General features: G+C 36.6%; 1 protein-coding gene across 5 annotated transcripts in view; it reads left to right on the top strand.

Annotated features, from left to right (window-relative positions):
* celf4 (CUGBP, Elav-like family member 4) overlaps positions 1-21994 on the top strand; it is a 117131-nt gene that overhangs the window by 65039 nt on the left and 30098 nt on the right. For all 5 annotated transcript variants that reach the window (XM_065244070.2, XM_065244068.2, XM_065244069.2 and 2 more), the window contains exon 3: positions 19296-19344. In XM_065244070.2, the coding sequence (XP_065100142.1) occupies positions 19296-19344 (49 nt within the window). The remainder of the gene's footprint in view (positions 1-19295; positions 19345-21994) is intronic.

The raw sequence follows: 21994 nt of genomic DNA, 5'->3' as shown, positions 1-21994 counted from the left end.
TGTTGCACTTGATTTGCATGCTGTAAGGTGTCCCATTCGGGGCGGGCCTGTCTGAGTCTGCAGTTTGGACGGACTTGTTTGGCACTGCTTGACGTCCATTTCGAAAGTCATTAGAGACCTGTTTATTCATGGCAAGAGTCCACGGTATTTATTATTCATAATTCATTTGGTGCATTCAGTGCAGATTATTTTTATCATGCTGTATCCTAGTACAATGTCATGTTAACACATCGTTTTTCAGACTTCTGGTTGCCAGACCTTTCTGGAGCCAACTTTCAAAGTGTACTTGAAATTCTGCCACTGTACGCAACGGTGGTCCTTCGTAAAGCGTGACAATTATCTTAGCCACACAAATCATGCAGGCCGTCCGTAACCCCCAATGTGAGAAATTCTCAATTTGGGTGAAATATTTTGCATTAATAATAAAAGCAACATCCCCACTGCATTGAAGCCTGAGCTGGCAGTCTTGGCCGCCCTTCTGACTATCTTCAAATGAAAGAGAGTAAATTAAGAAGACAAAGCGCCTCCTGTGCCGCTCTCACACCCCGTGGGGAGAGGACGCTATTTCATTTCTCCTCAAAGAGACGAAATATGAAACAATGTTTCTCCTTTTTCCTTACTCTTTCTTTTTACTTCTGCTTTCTCACCTCCCCCTCCCTTTTGAGGACTGTGCTTTTAAATTATTAAAGATTTTAATCATTCTTCTAAAGTATTACAGACCGGATGGCAGGGGGCATAGTGAGGTGCTGCTGGTTGGGGATGGCTGTTTCGAGAGGTGCCAGGGTGCCTGCAGAGAAGGGAACAATTATGTTTTAGAAAGTGCTCGAAGTGACTGCTGATCTTTCCGAGGGTAAAAGACATTTTTCGTCTTTCTTTCTTTCTTTGCATCGTGCAGTCGATATTCATCACACGGTCCCTGGTCGGTTTCTGTATCTGTTAAACAATTATTTAGTTTACTTTTTCCACTGTCCATACAACTTGACCAAGAAGACAATTGTCTTTTTCTGCAATAGGCAGTTTATTGTTACTGCCGGACTGGGAGAGACTGTTTTGCCAAAGCGTGTTAAAATAATACTGACTGTAAATCAATACCACAATTCATGCAAATGCCGACTCCCACTGTTCCTTTATCCCTGACAGTAGCCGACACATACATTTCTCAATAGTCCGGTGCAGATTTTAAGTATATATATATTTAACCAATGCATAGGATTAAATTGGAAACCTATCAATTTCAGTGTACTTTCAGGAAGTCTTCCTGCTGTCACACTCAAAGCCCTAAAGCTATCCTGAATCCTCAGAGGTGATAATCAGATTAACTTTAGTGGGCATACAAACATCTGTGATCATGGGAGCAGGGTGGGTGTTGCAAACCCTCGGAGACTGAATCAAAATAACCCAGCTTGGCTTTGTGCTTGTCTTGACCTTTACTGAAAAATATTGCCTATTTAGTGTTAGCCACATGATTGACAGCCTGCATGTGTGTGGTTTTCTCATACTGTACTGTAGCTTAACTGGTAAAGCCTGGTGCCTGTAACTGTAGGGTCATGGGTTTGATTTCCATACCATACAGTGTAAAAAATTGCATATATATATATACATTTGGTATCTTTGAGGTAGGGGAGAGCGGGGCACAACCTAACACTTTTTGGTTTTGGCTCAATCATTCAAAAAATATTTGAGTTTGATAAATTATATTTTTACACAAGCAACACACACATCTCTGCTACAAATGAACATTTGAAGTTTGTTTCTAGTACTTACCATTCTTGGACAATTACACCAAACGTGACAGATTTGCAAGCGTTACAACTTACCCCATAGGTGAAGTTAATTGTAACAGTCATGGGGGTAAGTTGTAACGCTTGCTAAAAATTTTGCAGGCAAATATTTGCCTATTATTTTGTCTATATACTTGAAGTGGATATTGCTTATATATCTGTCTATAATAGACAGGTATCCACACTGTATTCATTCATCCAGCCCTTTTCTTACAATATTTCAATTATAAATGGATACAAATGTCTAAATATGTGAGAAAAAGCAGCACAATTATGCCAAAAAATTTTTTTTATATGTGACCCAGTCTGTAATAATCATACCACAGTTTCAAAAATCTAATTTTGAGATAATGAGCATCAAAGTCTTATTTTAGCCATTCATTTCATTATGATTTCAATCTTTGACGTGACCTTATTCAATCAATATTAAAGATATGAACAAAAATAAATCTGACACATGATTTTTGATAAGACAGGCACGTTTATTTTGTTGGCAGCCAGCAATCATTCGTGTGTAGCCTATTTAAACAATTGGCAAGAATAACGCTAACGTTAGCGGTTTCATATTGTAAGTGCTGAGGGGTTAGTTGTAACATAGTGTTACAATTAACCCCGATGGGTCAAAAATATTTTCAAGCCCACCAAAAAAGTTGCTAAGAGCTGCAGACATATTTCAAAACGATGCTATGTTTTAGTCAACAAGACACTGATTAATATGACATAGCATTGGATTTGGTATCTTACACACCCAACTTAGAAACCGAAAAAAAAATGATGAAAAAATTTACTTACATGCCACCAAAACACTCGTTCATCAATAAGTCTCTGGAAAAACATTATACATTTCCAATAATTTGTGGGAAATCTTTTGGCAGCATGAAAAAAATACCAGAAAAACAAAACGCTCAACCTTGTGCAACAATGTAAACACTCCGTGTTACAACTAACCCCGCACCGCGCACTTCTACTAATATACATTCTTTTGTACAAATATTTACTTCTGACTGATGTACTAACATGAACTATATAGGCGCACCTTTTTGACCCCAGTGACAGGGCCATTTTTTGTCAAATTTTTTTACATGCATATCTTAAATGTGAAAGAAATGCGAAAATATATGTACTGTAAGTATTCCTGTAGCTCAGTTGGTTTGCATGGGTTTATTGCACGAGATTGATCCACAGGGATGCATTCAATGCACATGCTAATAAAATGTATAGCTTGAATGCACAAGTTGCTTCGGATACACGTGCCAAATGCATAAATGTAAACTTGGGTGTGTGCCAATGGATATAGAGAAAGAAAGCGGCAAGCGTCTACTGAAAGAGATAGCGAGTGCATTCACTGGAAAGCAATAATCTAATAAGTTACATGTGAGTTTCTTGGTGAAGAGTGGAAGGCAGCGCATCTGCACCGTCTATTCTAATGAATGCAGATTGAATCCGAGTTTTCAAAAGTGAACGTGATGGCACCGCAACACGCACGGCAGGTGCAATGTGTGTACCCAACCAGCATTTCCTTTAACTTTTGCGATGTGATTATCGGCCCAAAATAGGGAGGCGTGTGACGGAGTCCCAGGAGGATATTTGAGCTAAATATGGGTATATATATAGCTAAATATATAGTCAACTTGAAGTTTCTGCTGAGGTCTATAATACCTGGAGAAAATCTTTTAGTATTACCATTAATTTCAATAGGAATTGCTTCCCGGAAAGCATGCAACTGGAATACTGCCATAGCTGCTCACTTAGTTTAGCATACAGGGTTCTCAGCCAATCACATGAGCCGTACAGTAATTGCCATGTCATGAAAATAATTACGTTCGGTTATTATGAAAAAATGGAATTGGTTTCTTGCTCTCTCTCTCTCCTCTCTCTCTCTCATGGGAATCTAAAGATGATATTAGCGACATGAGTGCACAACCCATGGACAGATGACTCTTTGTGTTCTTGCATTTATTGTGAGTGCTGGTACATGTCATCAAGCCCTTTTTGTGTATCAAGAAAGAGCGTGTATCCTTTTTCCGTTTGTTTGTGCTAGAAGCGTGTGTTGTTGTCGTGTGTATGTGTTGGTGTGGGCGATCTTCAGTTTCAGCCTGTGTGTTTAACTCCATTTAAAACCAGGCAGTTCTTTGCTGTAATGATTGCTTACTGCTGTAAGAGTGTTAAATAGTCCCTGAGGACGGGGTTACTGTGGCCTCTCTCTCAGAAAAAGCTTGTGCGTCACACGAAGTAGCTTCCGATCATAGATACCGTCCTTATATAAATGGCAATTTTGCTGCGTTTCTCAGTTTTTAGGCCTTTATTTCTCATTAGTTTGACCTTTCTGACATCAAGGAGATATATGCCGGCCGATCACAAACCTTATATGATCCACATTTAAGCAGTTTATGGCTGCAATGTGATCTCATGAGAATACGTGTGTATTTTTACGTTTCAGTGTGGTTGTACCATACATACATTTACTTACATTTAAAACACACTGAAACATATATTATCGACGTTTTGACAGACTAATACGTAAATTATTTACGTATTTACAGCTTTAAAGACCTACAAATTTGTACATAAGTTATTCCTATGCATAAATATTAAAATCGCGGGCATTGGTGTTTCTTACTCATATTAATGACATGTTTTCAGTCATATTTTCGGACTTATTTATTTAAGACACACTCAAAAAAATTATTCCCTTCTTAGAAATGACACATTAAAATTGTGTTCAATAAATGTAAAATACCTCATTAAGAGCAATAAGTATATATATATTTAATTAGTATAACACAAAATGAATATCTACTATAATTTATTGAAAAAGAATTTCCCAGCCTGCTTTGCATGCAACTGCTTTTGGAGAGTAATTTTTTTAATTAAGTGTTATTTTATGCATTTTTAGGTAAAGAGAAAGACTTAATAGTGTTTAATGTCCGTTTATTTTATTGATTAAGAAGCGTTTGTGTTATATTTTTTCAAATTGTTTGGTTACCATCGTACGGAAGAGTGGCACTTGAAATTTGAAATGTGCCATGACAGAGGGAAGCCGGATTAACGTTCTTTTGGATTAATAACTTTAATGCTGCGTTTACACCAGCGCGGCAAACACGTGAGTTTAACATTTTGAACTTTGGCGGAAAAATGGCCGCGTTAACCAATCAGGAACTTAGTAGTGACGTGATTACAGGATGTAGTCCCGGAAGCCCCTCCCATGATGCAAATTTCCGCATGAATGTCTCGATGACTAGAATTTCACGCGCGAATAAAGCGAGTAAACTCAGAATGTTCAAGCGGCAAACTAGACGCGGTACACGCGAATTTGACGCATCAAACGCAGCTGGTGTGAACCCGCAGTAATACTTCTCTTTACTTTAGTTCATATACTCCAGAGAGGACCGCGGCTGCAGCACATGGTGATTTTAACAACTTTTGATACTGATTTTAATATTCACAATAAATAAGTTGTTGTGATTACACTTGTCTGTCTGTTAGCCTATGCTTTTTGTAACCATAACATTACATGATTTTAATAAACTGTTTTGCGACTGTAGTGGCTTAAAATATCTTTTAAATGCTATATTGTTACTACTGTTACTAAAATGTTGTTAAACATATCTGTCTGTTACGTTGCATAATAAAAAAAAAAAACATTACGTATTTAAACATTTTGTATAAAAAGGGTTTAGGGTAGAGTTTTGGTTTAGGGTAAGGTTTGGGGTAGGGTTAAGGTGGTAACATTATCGCTAAAATGGTTAAAGGGAAATTATACATCAGTTTTTATGGAATGAAAGATATGTAAATGTTTTCCTTTTTTTATCTGTAAAATGTAATAATGCTACGTTAAAATGTTGTAAATACGTCTACATTGTACGTTTAAGCATCTATTTAAACGTACAAAAAAAATAGTTTTTGTTTTTTAAAGTTACTTGTACTGTAAACAGTACATATTAACAGTGAGACCAGGCTGGTTTATGTATAACTTCAGATGTAGGCAATTCACTATTATTCTGTATTTAATGGATTTTTGTCATTGCTTGTAAATTAATATCTGCATTCTTTATGTGTGTGGTTTTTATTGTGACATTTTTTTTTTAAACACACAGCAGCAAAAAAAATCATGCAGTAGATTTTGGAAAAGCTTACAAGTTTTAAATGACAGGATCAAAATTCACTTTATAAAAGGCAGTTACCATATTAAACATCCGTAATATTTATATTTAAAGTATTTATGTGCTAACTGTGCCTTTTATTTCCAAGAGGTTACCAGAAAGGATTCAAAAGGTCACAGAGAAAAAGAGGTCTATTAAATGAAGTCAACACAATGGCCTGGTAGTATAAACCTCATAAATAATCTTCAGGCAAATACGCAAGTCCACTTAGAGCATCACTTTTGTGTCTCGTCAGTGAGAGAGAAAGCAAAGGGAAAATGCAAAGCAAAAAGAGGAAGAGAGAGCAAAAGAGACCCCAATTTGACAGCTTTTGGGCTTGTTTTTCATTTTTTATTCATTAGATAAGTAAAAGCAAATACAAGGAAGGCGGGGGTGGCGGTGTTGTTCAGTGATTTATGTATACTTCTCAGAGAAAACACTGGATTTATTTGCAGCCGGTGCTATGCACCACACACACTGCAAAGCTTTGCATTACTGGGAATATGAGAGAGAGAGAGAGAGAGAGAGAGAGAGAGAGAGAAATAAAGTGGGACGTATTCATACTCTTCTGTCTGTCAGTTTCTTTCCCCGTGTTGTCAAATAAATGCTCCCCTTTTATCGTCACTATCATAATGACCGGAGGCAGCTTATTGCAGCTGTTTATTGCTTTCATATGTGTAATTATGCAGTGATGGGCGAGAGAGTGTGTGTTTGTGATGTTTAATCTGCCTCTCTAATGGATTAAGCCCAACTTTAATGAGCTCATCACACACGCGCAAACACACACGCACACACACACTGATACAACAGATCTGAGAAAGACTTGGATTCAAAGAGAAGGAAATAGGTTTGTGGCAGTGCTATAAAGGTTGAGTATATTATGATAATGAGCAGTTACCCGAGAACATGAGATTGCTGGTGGGCTGAAATCTGTGGCTAGTATATTATATTCACATCTTGGTCTTAAAGGGATAGTTCACCCAAAAAATCACCCTCATGTTGTTCTAAACCTATATGTGTTTTTTATTCTGTTGAACATAAAAGAAGATACATTTTGATAAATGATGGTCACACAGTTGAAGGTACCCATTGACTTCCATAGTAAGTAGTAGTTTTTTTTACTGTGAAAGTCAATAGGGACCATCAACTGTGTGGTTTACCTTTATTAATTAAAATATTTTCTTTTATGTTCACAAAAACTCATACAGGTTCAGAACAACATTGGGGTGAGTAAATGAAGACCAAATAGACATTTTTGAGTGAACTATCCCTTTAAATTAAAAAGGAAATCAACAAAATGTATATTTTAATATTTGCCTTTGTTGTGAACAATTCAATGGAGCATGTAATACAAATACTTACTAAAAAAATGTCCTTATAATTATTCATCAAAAATTTGCATCAGCTCTGAAGCTTTGCAGCTCCTTTGCATCTGATGTCATTTTTAGCCCCTTCCCTTCAAGCACCTGTCAAATTGGGATTACTTTTCCACCACATATAGACGGTTTCAGCAGTAAAAACATGAACAAACCGGTTTCATTGAGCAAACATTTTTTGTGATTTTCACAAGTTTCACAAAATGCCTTCCAGGAAATTTTCTTCTAAATATATAAACATACAAATATATCAAATGAAAGAACAGACCCTCTGCTTTCAAACAAACAAACAAATAAAAACTTTTATCCTATCTATATATTTTTCTTTGCTTATAAACTCTTAAATATGGGTATTTTTCTTTAAAAATATTTTTAAAAAATTATCAAATAGTTGAAGGAATTTTGTTAGAGATCAGATTCAGAATGATTATGAAAACATACACGGAGTATAAAATTAGTAAATAACGTTTTGGCTTCAGTTTTGCAATCTGCGATTTAGTGTATAATCGCAGTATTGCAGATTAACATCAAAATTAATCAGGAACACACTTTATGCAAGTGTTTTCTCTTAATTGATGAGATAACTCGTCAATGGCGGGGAAAGAGTTAAACAAACAGAGACCGGAAGTTAATGGTATAGCGGAGGATTTTCTCGAATTTTAGAAAAAAAAACGCATTCTCCACATTAAAAAAAATGCAATTGTGCAACACTCCTGATTGACAACTAGGAGGACCAATAGTCTTGATGATCCACCTGGAAAAAGATAATCCTCCGCAATACCTTTAAGTTCCATCCAGACGCCTAACCGTGTGTCTGGTGAAACCGTCTATACATAAAATTGCCATACTTACATACTATGTAAGTTTTTGCATTAAAATATCCAAATAATCACTACCACAGTGTTATATATTTTATTCACCTGTACTTACATTATCCAATGTTTGAATTCAGATAATTTTTTGTTTTAACCAATACCCTGTTCATACAGTCGCTTGTCAGTGGCGTCATGCTTGGGTTGTCTTCGGTTTCTGCCTTTGCTGTCTTTGTAGCCATAGGTGTGTTTGACTTTATTGGCACTCAGCAGACCGATTGGCATATGACAGGAAAGTATTGCAAGAGCAATTCAAAAGCAGCACTGTTGCACCGCTCTCATGATAATTTGCTGAGTAAGATGAACAGTTTAAAGAGTTGCATCCTGAGCATTTTGCATGCATCTGAACAGCACGAAACGATTTATGCCCGTACCAAAACTTTACAAACCTGCTGTGATAGCATCAGTACCACATTAGATTGAGCTCTGTATTTAGTTATGACATGACAGCACACTTTAACATAGTGTTTTAAAGTCGAGTTTATTTATTAGCGTGTCTCAGGATAGGAATCAAATAGCTTTTATTCACTTGCAGACAGCTGCACAAGTAAAGGTGAAAAATCTCACATTTCAAATTCAATTTCAGCTTCATTTCTATTAGAGTGCATGTTACCTCAACTTGCATTTTATGAAAGACAAAATAACCTCTATTATTATGTTGTGCAGCCACACAATAACAAAAAAAATCATTAAAAACATACATTTGCCTTAAATTGGCCTTGTTTATTGTTTTAAATAAATATATCCATTGTTTTACAGTGCATGATTCATCAATGCATATTTTTCTAAAGGTATTTCATAATCTTTCATTAGAGAATAATAACTTTCTCTGCATATGAAATAACTATTTGTTTGTTTTAATGTAACCCGCATGGGTAGAGGAAAATAATATTAACCTATAACAATTCCCAAATAATAAAATATCACACTAAATTTTCTCCCATTGATATTCTTTTTAATTTACAAATGGCTGCAAATGTGACACTCAAACAAATAGACACACACAGAATAGAAACATAGTATTGCATTGCACTTAATAAGTTCTTATAAGATGTTTTTTCCATTAAAGACCACCTATTTCATTGCTAAAAACAACATTATTTTGTGTATTTGGTATAATAGAATGTGTTTGCGTGGTTTATGGTTAAAAAACATTATTTTTCAAGTACCGTACATTTTTGTAGCTCCAGATTTCACTCTCTTCCTGAAATGATTTGAAAAGCTCTGTGTCCCTGATTTGCCAGCTAATGTGTACATTATAATTGGCCTGAATACTTCTGATGTCAGCAGGAAATGTGGCGCTCCTTACCATGTTTGAAAGATTCAGTTGCTGACAGGAGTTAACTTACAGGCTGTAAATCCAAGCAGGAGGAATTAGGATAATATTGATCTTCTCTACATCACCAATCCCAGGAAGTAAACGGTTGCCCACAATCCGTGTGTTTGTTGTAGTCCAAAAAAAAAAAGATTTACGTTGAAGACGATAACTCACATCAATGTTTACTTTGGGGTTTGTACCTTTTGCATATCGTTACCGTACTAATACACACTTACACACCAAAGGAAATATAAAAATGTGAATCAAACAATAGGGGCTCTATCTTGCAGCCATGCAGCGCAACTGACTTTGTCAGTGACGCATGTATCATTCGTATTTTGCACCGGCGCACAGCGGGTTTTTCCCATCACAGACGCACGTCGGCAAACTAGGGAATGAACTTGCGCTCCCTGGGCGGTTCAGCGCAAAAAAAGAGGCGTGTTCCAGCGCAAACCATCCCTGATGCTATTTTGCAGTTTCAAAAAACAATTGCGCCACTGACCAGAAAAAAAAGTTTAAAGTCAGTTGCGCGTTGTTCATTATGCTATTTTGAGGACGCATGCTTGACCATAATGTATAGCGTGCACAACGCGCACACACTTTGCTTATCTAATCTACACAGATGCAACAGTTATTTTTGCAAATCATAAATTGTTACAATAAAAAATATTAACACATGAGTTAAGGGGAATCATAGTGGTGAGCATTGTGGTGATAGTTTTTATTTATTGTGTGGCTGCGTTAAAAAATTCTCATGCAAATAACGATTAAAATATTTTCATAAGTTTGTTGTGTGGCTGTATTACGTTTATTTTATGTAAATAATAATTAAAATGTTTTCATAAGAAACCTTAATGTATATGAACTTGATTTGTAAGAGTACTTTGGGGTTGGACCTTGCTTGCGTTTCTTGGGTCCGATTTCAAAGCCCCCAAACTCTTTCAGCGGTGAGGGTGGACGCAGCGATGTCCTATGCTGGCGTCAGGTCCTGATGCAGATCCACCTCCCGTTACACGGCGTGCCCGATTTATGCTGGCAAGCTTGGGATTCCCCCGTCTCCTGACATCATTGTAGCGTTTGGCACAACGATGGGGATGCCAGCTGATGAGACTGTGGCTATTTCCTCTCACGCCTGTTTAACCTACGCTGATTTGGGCGGATTTCTCCCATCCCCATACAAAACAACTTCTCTGTCTTTGACTGCTCTTACAAGAACGTGGGTCTCCTCGGCTGTGAACCGCTCCTGGCGTGCGCCTGGTAAATCCGTCATAATAATAGCAACCCGCCATGGAACTTGCGCCCTTGCGTTTAAAGGGAATGTTGGATAGCGTTCTGATTGGTTTATTTGACGTTACGCCCAAACCACACCTATGAATAATGAATTTACTTCAGACCAACCCCTTATTGATTTGCGCCCGGCGCAAGAGTTATTTCTCACGCCGGGAAAATAGCAACAGCGCCCAAGATCCGCCCACAAACTCACTTGCGCGTTGCGCTTCGCACTTGCGTTTCAGATCGTTAAAATAGGGCCCTAGGTGTTCTTTAATGCTTTAATCCAAGGCAATGCATTTAAGGTCCGCGTTTCCTGAGGAAATCAAATATGCAACCTTTTGTGCTCCAAATGCAATGTTCTACCAGGAGCAATGCAAGACACAAATTATGTTTTTCCGTAATTAGCCAGATGTTTCAAAACACACCTGTTATTTACAGACTTTCTCTGCAGATTGAAGTCATACCAGTCAGGCCCTAAAAGACCAATTCCTGTCCCCCCTCCGGTAAAGTTGTCTCCTTTTCATTTGACACAATTTATAGACATGACTCCAAAGCCATGTGATATTTTACACTCCTGGATCATTAAACCGAACCCTTCGGAAGCTCTTGAGGTGCAAAGCACTTTTGCGGAAGGTGTAAAACGCGCAGGGTTTTTACGTGTGTGCCGGGAGAAGAGGAGGAGGGTGTCGGGATTTAAAGAGGCAGCCACGCGTGTCGTTTGGGAAGGTTACAAGGAGCCACGGGACTCAGGCGATTTAAAGACTTACCTCAGGACATGCTGCAGTGAGAGACGGAAAAAGAGAGAGATGGGGAAATGGGTGTGAGTTATAGGCACTGTGGTGTTTTAATAATTCAGCAGAATCCAAATTTGAGCAGATGCCCCTGGTGCTCGGGATAAAATAAGGCTGTGCTGAATGGGGAAGTGAAGGTTCCTGGAAGCTTAAAAGGCAAAATCAGGAAGTTACACTTGGTGACTGCCAAGCGAAGATTTGGGTGAGAGGAGGTCATTGCGTTTCGGTGCATGTTCTCACCAGATTACACTGATGCATAATAATCATTTAATGTCAACAGGAAATAAAAATTGGATTTTTGAATTTTTTTTGATGTGAACAATTCATTGTTGAATGTTTCTTCAAATAAAGAAAGAGTCTTCGTAATCTTTAATCAAAATTTAATAACTTGCTCTTGCACTTAAACTCATACGATGATATTGAAGGACAAAAGCAGACTTTTATAGGATTGTAACACAGCTCTTGCCTTTATTTATAGTGACCAGGGGCTGTTGTGCTTTAAAATGAACAAAAAGCATCATAAATGCGTATCTGGTTTTGAATTCTGAACGTGAATGTGGGCTTCAGAGGAGGGTAAAAATGTATATGACTTAACTTTTAGTTAAAAGCCCGCAGTCTTACGGATTACATTTATGACGAATTTATTAAGCTTTTTAGAGCTTAATAGCTGTGATAACTATAAACAGAACTACATTAATACTTTTTGTCATAGAAACAACACGCAGGTAAGCGCTGAAATGATTTAAAAAGTATATGTGTGTTACTAGGTGTTTAAAGCAGCTCTATTGTGCCCCAAACGACAGTTTTCCTTGTTGCCCATTTATTATAAAAATCTATAAAAACCACTGTGACATTGTTAGAAAGTCTACTACTTTGCAGTATCGGTGCACGTGTGTGTTTGTGTGCTTGTTTGTCGGTCAGGAGAAGCACAACTACATGTGCGGATTCATAATTTATCTTTATTTTTTTTCTTATTTAGTATTTATTTGCTGGCGCTCTTGTCTTGAATGACTCTCGATGCAATCTGAGCACAGCACAACAAAGCTAGGGTACCTCATCTATCAAAAATTACCCACAAACCCTGAAAGAGTCCCGTCCCCTTGTGAGAAAATGAAAGGAATATTGTTCCTACTGTGAGAATGAACTTTGAATTTTTTTTTTGCCTTGGTTTGTAGAAAAGTTTGCTCCGTACACTTGCTACGTGACTACAATTTAAAGATTGGCTTTTTTGAAGCTCACTGTAACAGTGTTTTATACACAGTCATTTTTATTTGAATATAATGTTGTGATATTCATCTTACTTATTTTTCTTGCCGAGTGCAAAAGGAAAGTGATGGATTATTCATTGCATTCCTTTCATTTATAAAAACAGAGACAAAAAGGGTCAGGTAGGATATTTCTCTAGCAAAGCTTGGATTCCCAGAAGCGTTGTTGTGCAAAAAAACAAAGAATCTGCACACACGCAGACACAAAACTGCAGATTTTCACAATTTTAATGCAACAGTAGCAGAACTCCATCTGTCTGTACATCTCCATAAATAATTGTGTGTTTATTGTGAAATTTAAAAAGGCTAAATTTGAAAACAACTGTTTAGGACATATTTAAATACGTTGAAAATCAATTATGTAAAGTTATACTGAGTAAATAATACAAAAGATATTAGTTTAAGCTTTAAAATCAGCACTTGCCATAAATAAACACTAAGCGCCCTATTTTAATGATCTAAGCATGGTCTAAAGCACACGGCGCAATAGGGTGTGTCCGAATCCACTTTTGCTAGTTTAAGGATGGAGAAAATGGCATATGCGCCTGGCACACAGTGTAAAATGGTTGTTCCTATTCTCGTAATGAGTAATGGGTGTGTTTTGGGTGTAAAGTTCAATAAACCAATGAGGGTCTTATCTCTCATGCCTGACATGGGCACATTGTTGGCGCACACATTTGTGGCGCAAATTTATTTGCTTTTTAAACAACATGTCGCTGAACATGAAAATGATAACTGCGCTGAGCTGAAACCAGCAAAAACACTTGCGCCACGCTTTGGGATGCATTGCGCCAGGTATATGATAGGGCCCTGATGCTTTAAAATAAAACATATTTGTTAACATTAGTACATGCATTCGTTAATGAATAATACTTCTTCAGCATTTATTAATCTTAGTTCATGTTATTTTTCAGTTCAGTAAATGCATGAACTAACATGACCATTGCCATTAACAAACATTAAGAAAGATTAAGAAATGCTGAAAAAACAGATATTAACAAGATCATGTTACTGTAAAGTGATACCAAATAAACTTAAAAAGTATCAATTTCAAATCAAATTCGCATTTAAATCTTGGCAAAATGTCATTTTGGACCCAGACAACATACTGTATTTTAAAGCTAACATACTGGAGGAATATCCACAGTAGTCCATCAATGTCTGCTGTTAAACTGCCTATCTGAAAGCATCAAAGCTCCATCATAAACATTGCACAAGCTGTAATCCACATCATTGTTTATTGGCTTGCAGAATTGTTGTGGTCTTATAATGCTGTTATAAGCTGTATACGTTACGTTAGTGGGCAGCGGTTAATGTGCTCATGCCTTTATAGATATTAGCACCATTTTATTGGCGCTTGTAATGCTATCATGAGCTGATTGCAAGGCAGAGAACAAGTGAATCCACTGCTATCATCAGGGGACGTGTTAACAGAGATTAAACTCATTTGCAATAATGTATAGCTGGACTGTGGAATTTTTTCAGGGCTGTGGACTTGTGGTTAGCGTACGTCTTTTACTCACATTAAGCCACGGTGCTTATACGGTAGACACCGGTTCAGATCATGCATTGTGTTTCCTCTTATGCTCTAGTCGTTGCACATTGCTCTATACGGCATATGTTTATTTTAAAAAGCCAAAAAAGAATAAATGTTTAAATAAACTACAACCTAAAACAACAACACTGCTTTGGGGTTCAGAGGAACAAGACTTGAGGGTGCATAAATAATTACAAAGTTTTGATTTTGGGATAAACTATTCCTTTATGTTTCTTTTATGGTGTTGCTGTGAAGAGCCTTCTGTAGCATCTTTATTTTTAATGTATTATTAATGTAATATATATATATATAGTGTATGCGCTATGTTTGATTTTTAACTCATTCCCCGCCAGCCATTTTTGAAAAAGTTGCACGCCAGCATTTTTTGTGATTTTCACAAATGTTTCACTAAATGCCCTCCAGGAAATGCTTCTTATAAAATATATAAACATACAAATATATGAAATGGAAGAACAGACCCTCTGCTTTCAAACAAACAATAAACAAACAAGCAAAACACTGAAAAAAAAATGTTTATTCAATTTACTCAATTTTTTATGTAAATGGTTGTAATCAATTTATTTAAGCTTCATTTAAACACAAGTTTTTTATTTTATTTTACAAATTTTTTTGTTTAAATATAGCTTAAATAAATTGATTGCAACCACTTACCTTGAAAAAATTGTGTAAACTGAAGGAATCATTTTTTCAGTGTATTTCTTCTTTGCTTATAAACTCTTAAATATGGGTATTTTTCTAAAAAAAAAAAAAAATCAGAACGATTATCAAAACATACACAGTTTAAAATTAGTAATTTACATTTTTGCTTCTGTTTTTTTATAAATTGGGTAAGTGTGGAATCTAGTGGATGCTCGTACTATTGCAGATTAACATAAAAATTAATCAGGAACACCTTTTTATGCAAATGTTTTCTCTTAATTGACGAGATAACTCGTCAATGGCGGGGAAAGAGTTAAAAATATATTTGGCTAAGATACAACTATTTGAAAATCTAGAATCTGAGGGTGCAAAAAATCTAAATATTGAGAAAATCGCCTTTAAGTTGTCCAGATGAAGTCCTTAGCAACACATATTACTAATTATAAATAATTTTTGTATATATTCACAGTAGGAAATTTACAAAATATCTTCATGAAACATGATCTTTACTTGATACCCTAATGATTTTTGGCATAAAAAGAGATCATTTTGACCAATACAATGTATCGTTGGTTATCACTACAAATATTACCGTGCTACATATAACTGGTTTTGTGGTCCAGGGTCACATATGCATTGAAAGAAGCACATTTCTTATATGCTGTCAATAAACTGGTAATACGTAAGTAAAAAAAATTATGCACCCATATGTATTTGTGTATTCTTCAAGGAGATGCTGAATTAAAGATACAGGTGTTGTGTTAGGGCTCATCTCTGCTTCTCGGAGGGTTTAGAAAAGATTAACAGGAGGAAAGAAAACCTCCCTCGGCATAGATGTGCATCCCACATGTAGTTTTCTGTGGCCGTTTAGTCTGGCCTGTGTGTCCCAGCATGCCAGAGAGTGACATCATCATCATAAGGCCACACCATGCTGCGTCTCAGTGGCGGAGATGCCTACAGCAGGGCCTGTGCAGATGGAGAGTGAGGAGACGTATGGTGAGGGTGTGTCTGTTAGGAGGAAAAACAACATAAAAGGGAAAAATGTTTTTGTGTTCCTGGCTGGGTAATTTAGTGGAATCATCTGTGATTATGTCGTGCATTTGCGTGTATTCGCGTGTGTGCCGAGACCCTTTCTATCTCTACTACTTTTGTGTTTCCTTTGTGTAAAAGGTTTTGCCCTCTCTGAACATGTGATGTGAAACTCACCACAGTGGATCTTGGGTTGCTCAATGCTGCCATCTAGCTGTGTCTAACAGAAGTCCCCTAGGGGCCAGTCATCATTGTTATAAAGTTGGTGCCGTGCAAATGTCTCCAAATGCCATATTATGTTTCAATCACCCTAATTTCATGACGTGCCTTCGCAGTCAGTTTATGGAGTGTGCCTTATATCATTCCACACACACGCACCTGTCAGTTTTAACCTGGTAATGTGAGTGCATTTCATGTCTGGAGACCACGTGTGTGTGTGGGAAGAGCTTTAATATCACTGTATGCTTCTCCTAAGTGAGCTTTGTTTTGGAGCACAATTAGCACACATGTACCCCGGTCTATTTGGAGGCAAACATTAAAATGTATGCAAGTAACAGCCTGCTGGGATTTTGAGGCTGTGACCTTGTTCATCTCCCGATCTATGTCCCAATCTCTTTTCCTCCTCCACCCCCTCTCTCTCTCTTTCATTATTCCCTCCGCCCTCACTATCAGCAGCTATGGTAAAATAAATAATGCATCAAAACACATTAAAAACATTAGCTGGGTTTTACTGCCAATAAAACAGGAGGATGCTGAGGATGGAGAGATATAAGGAGTCGAGTGATCGGGAGTGAGAAAAGTAGGGAACTTTATGAAGTGCGAAACCCCAGAGCTGTTTGTTCATTTGGACCTGAGCCAGAGTGCCACAGGTGTACCGACCAGGTGCACTGTGGGTATTTTTCTGTCGTAATTAAGTGACTGAGTCCAGTAAAATATGCAATTGGTAGATGACTTTAATAAACATAATTGGGGGTTTATTGCCATCGTTTTATTAAATTACTTTGTCGTGATTTGCATCAGCAAGGACGGCCACAGAAATGCACACACAACTTTTGTTTAGTGGTTTGTTGTAACTGTATATGTTTCTATATCAACAATTGAACCATTTTTATTGTAGTTCTGGATACTTATTGTATTTAAAGGGATAGTTTACCCAAAAATAAAAAATAATGTCATTAATGACTCACCCTCATGTCATTCCAAACTCGGAAGACCTCTGTTCATCTTTGGAACACAGTTTAAGATGTTTTAGATTTAGTCCGAGAGCTTGCTGACCCTTCATTGAAAATCTATGTATGGTTTACTTATGTCCATAATGGTAATTAAAACATCATCAAAGTAGTCCATGTAACATCAGTGGGTCAGTTAGAATGTGTTGAAGCATCACAAGTACATTTTGGTCGAAAAATAACACAAAATAACGACTTTATTCAGCATTGTCTTCTCTTCCGGTTCTGTTGTTAACGGCATGTACGAGACTAAAGTCACGTGACTGCAGCGACGCGGATGACGCGTTAGCCTCAGACATGTTTGCGTAGTTTTTTTTATTTATTATGGCGTGCATCTCCCTCAGACTGTAAACGAAGCCCAGGTGCACAAAAAGAACAGCTGGGGCGCACCAGATAACACGTCAGCCGCGTCACTGCAGTCATGTGACTTTAGTCTCGCGCAACCGATTCACAACAGACGCGGAAGAGAAGACAATGCTGAATAAAATCATAATTTTTGTTATTTTTGGACCAAAATTTATTTTTGATGCTTCAACACATTCTAACTGACCCACTGATGGACTACTTTGATGATGTTTTTATTACCTTTCGGGACATGGACAGTATACCATACGTAGATTTTCAATGAAGGGTCAACAAGCTCTCAGACTAAATATAAAACATCTTAAACTGTGTTCCGAAGATGAACGGAGGTCTTACGAGTTTGGAATGACATGCGGGTCATTAAAGACATTATTTTCATTTTTGGGTGAATATACCTTTAAAGGTTTCCAATGCATGGATTTGATAAATAATGTTTTGATGTAAATGTTCAAAATTCTTTTGTAGTTAAAAATATATTTGCGTCAAACACATTAATTTCTTTCATTGGAAAAATAAAATGTTATATAAAAATATATATTTTAATGGCCAGACTGAAATATGTCTATTTTAGTCAATTTAAAAATATATGGCTACATTTAAATTGCTTCCTGAGTTATGCAGGGGTATGGATGTCTCTGAAAGGTCTTGAGTAATAAACAATACAGGAAGCTTAATGTTATCCATTATGTCGCAACTAACTTTTAATAGGCAAACACAGCTGATAACAGGTGCAATCCTGTAAATTTGCAATGTGCATCTGATGCGTGCGGGGGATCCAGAGAACGTTGACACCCAAAGCGACTGCTTATATCGCTTATGACAGGATCCATCATTCTATATGTCTTCTCTTTATTCCTATCTTCTACTTTCTGCTCTTCTTCTGTCCTTTTCTCTTTCCTCTTCTCCCCTGGTGGCAGCGTAACAATTGGCATTATTAAAAATTGATTGCCGCAGACCGTTTCATAGCTTACATGTATTATTGAGCCGGAGCGGGTTAGGAATCTACAATGAGTGAAGGAAGCAAAACAAAATATTTCAATAAGACCCCCACACATCCGCAGACACATGTTTGCATTCAAATACTACACTTTCACAAACACACACTTTTTTAAAAGGGCATGTACAGTAGAAGTATTCGGCATGTTTTTATGTCACTTTTGTGTATATGAGTCATTGTATTATATTTATGCATTTTAAATTGATAATTTGTTCGTTTAAATTAATATTTAGAATGAAAATTGTACATCATAGATATTTATGTGTTGTGCACTTCATTAAACAGGACTGGAATATTTTTTTATGGAATGACCAGGAATATGTGACTTTTCTGATTTCCACATATTGGAATGACCATAATTATGTGTTTACTGATTAACTGTGTTTGGACAATGCATTATATTTTTAGAACACTTTATCATGTTTAAATCCATTTCACAAAATTCCTCTACTGATTTTCTTCCCGAATCCATGCAGCAGATTCTGTATGTGCTCCGAAATGACTCATATACTTCCACAATTGTACTCACTGTGCAAATGTGATCACTTCACTTGAATAGTTTTTATGCTCAACTACAAATCTAACCTCTTCTGTCTCTTTTTTCTTCCTTCTGTTTCCCCCATCTCTTTCCCTTCCTCGTTCTTCTCTTTCTCTGTTGCACAGATGAACAGGCCGATCCAGGTGAAACCAGCCGACAGTGAGAGCAGGGGAGGTGATTGCCAACTTCTCTTTTTATTCTTGCTTTTCTTTTTCCTATCCCCACCTTCCTGTCATTTTGAATCAGCATCACCATTACCGGTAGTCGTCCCGTTCGTAGGTGTCATATTTAATGACGCAGCTCTATGAGACCCGACAGTCGTAAGAGACCCCAGAGGATCTTGGGTCGGCCCTCGCACGCCTTATATAAACCCTGGACACTCCTTTTGTCTGATTACCCTTCATGCAGACAGGAGGAGGTGCCGGCGGGTTTTATTTGGGTTGTTTGATTCACACACTCTCGCTGAAAAGTGTGTGGGAAGTGTAAAACCTTTCTACAGGTTGTTGGGTTTTATAGATTTGAAGTGCTCTTAAAATGAAAGTTCTTTAATGCTTGATATGTTGTTGGCTCTGTGGTTCTTTAGAGATTGAAAAGTTTTTGATGTTGCATCATACTTCAGATTATTGTGTTGGATATCAACTTTTAATGAAGCAAGAGTGAAACATTGAGCTTATAAGAGTACATCATAAAAAGTTCTAATACAAACATTAAGGGGACATTTCACAACACTTTTTTAAGATGACAAATAAATCTTTGGTGTCCCCAGAGTACATATGTGAATTTTTAGCTCAAAATACCATATAGATAATTTATTATAGCATGTTAAAATTGCCACTTTGTAGGTGTGAGCAAAAATGTGCCGTTTTTGGGTGTGTCCTTTTAAATGCAAATGAGCTGATCTCTGCACTAAATGGCAGTGCCGTGGTTGGATAGTGCAGATTAAGGGGCGGTATTATCCCCTTCTGACATCACAAGGGGGCCAAATTTCAATGACCTTTTTTTTACATGCTAACAGAGAATGATTTACCAAAACTAAGTTACTGGGTTGATCTTTTACACATTTCTAGTTTGATAGAAGCACTTGGGACCCAATTATAGCACTTAAACATAAACACAGTCTAGGGATGCTAAACAATTAATCGCGATTAATCGTTAGCAGAATAAAAGTTTTTGTTTACATCACATATGTGTGTAAACTGTGTATAATAAATATGTATATATATAAATATGAACACATTCATGTATAATTTTAAGAAAAATTTTTTTATATATTAAGTATTTATATTTATATATAATATAAATTATACATAAATATACAAATTTATATACACATGTAAACATTTCTAAAACATATACATTTATGTGTGTACATTTATTTATACAAATTTATTATACACAGTTCACACACATATATGATGTAAACAAAAACTTTTATTCTGCTAACGATTAATCGCGATTAATTGTTTAGCATCCCTAACACAGTCAGATTTTCATGATATGTCCCCTTTAACTCTTTCCCTGCCATATTTCCGGCTTTCTGCAATACCTCTTCCGCAACTTACAAAACCCGGAAGTATCGCCCTACGGCATATAGCTGTGTGTCCATGTAAGTTTTGAGGATCGCTCTGAATCTGATCTCTATCAAAAGTCCTTCACAAAAATTTTATTATCTCAGCTTTTTGCTCAAAGTTTGGTGTTTGAAGAAACTTACCCATATTTGAGAGGTGATTACAAGAGAACTAATTTTAAAACTTGTTTTTTTTTTTTTTTTTTTGGTTTTGAATATTGTATGTTTATATATTTTAATAAGATCATTTTCTGGAAGGTATTAAACTTTTGTAACAATCATAAAAAATGCTGCCACTGGCTGGCAACTTTTTAAAAAACGCTGGCGGGAAAGAGTTAACAAAATCCTAAATTAACAAAAATAAATCTGTGTTTATAACTGTCTCCTTACAGTACCTTACCACGAATCACAACACTTATCTTCAAATTTATTGGGCTGTCAAGGCAAATTTTGCAGGAAACATTAGTTAATTTTTAACAATCGTACGTAATGTAGCCTGAAATTTTGTGTTTCAAACAGAGATGGCAATATGGAGGCAAATGTTACAGATTGCAGCTTTGAAGTGTTTTCCTATAGTACAATGTGAATTTAAAGTGTTCTTACAGTGTTTTTCTATAGCATCATGCAAATCTAAAAGGTTTTTGAATGACATCACAAAAACGTAAAGGCTTTCCTATAGCTTCATGCGATCTTAAAAGGTTTTTCTGTCACATCATGTGAATTTAAAGGGTTTTCAAACGGCATCTTAGAAGATTAAAGGCTTTCCTATAGCTTTATGCAAACTTAAAGGATTTACTTTAGCATAACTTAAAGGGATTACGAATGGCTTAATGGAAACTTAAAAACCTTTCCTATAGCATCATGTGAACCTAAAACGTTTTCCTTTAGCATCATGTGAACTTGAAGGGTTTTCCTATAGAATCATGCAAACTTAAAGAGGTGGATTCCCGGACATGGTTTAGACTAATCTAGGGCTAGGCCTTAGTTGTATGAGGACATTTAAGTAGTTCAATACAGGTGTGCATCTTCAGACAAAACAATGGCACTGATATATGTTAAAGAGCACCTATTGTACGATTCACGTTTTTAAATTTCTTTTGATGTGTAAGTGTTAGTACGTGTTAACAATATGCAAAAGGTACAAACCCCAAAGTAAACAATGACCCGAGTTATCATCTACAATGTAAATCTCTTTTTTGGACTACAACAAACACACGGATTGTAGGCAACAGTTTACTTCCTGGGATTGGTGATGTA

Source organism: Paramisgurnus dabryanus, chromosome 18 (assembly GCF_030506205.2).
Source record: "Paramisgurnus dabryanus chromosome 18, PD_genome_1.1, whole genome shotgun sequence".
NCBI classification, from domain to species: Eukaryota; Metazoa; Chordata; class Actinopteri; order Cypriniformes; family Cobitidae; genus Paramisgurnus; species Paramisgurnus dabryanus.
This window is presented reverse-complemented; position numbering and strand designations above follow the sequence as displayed.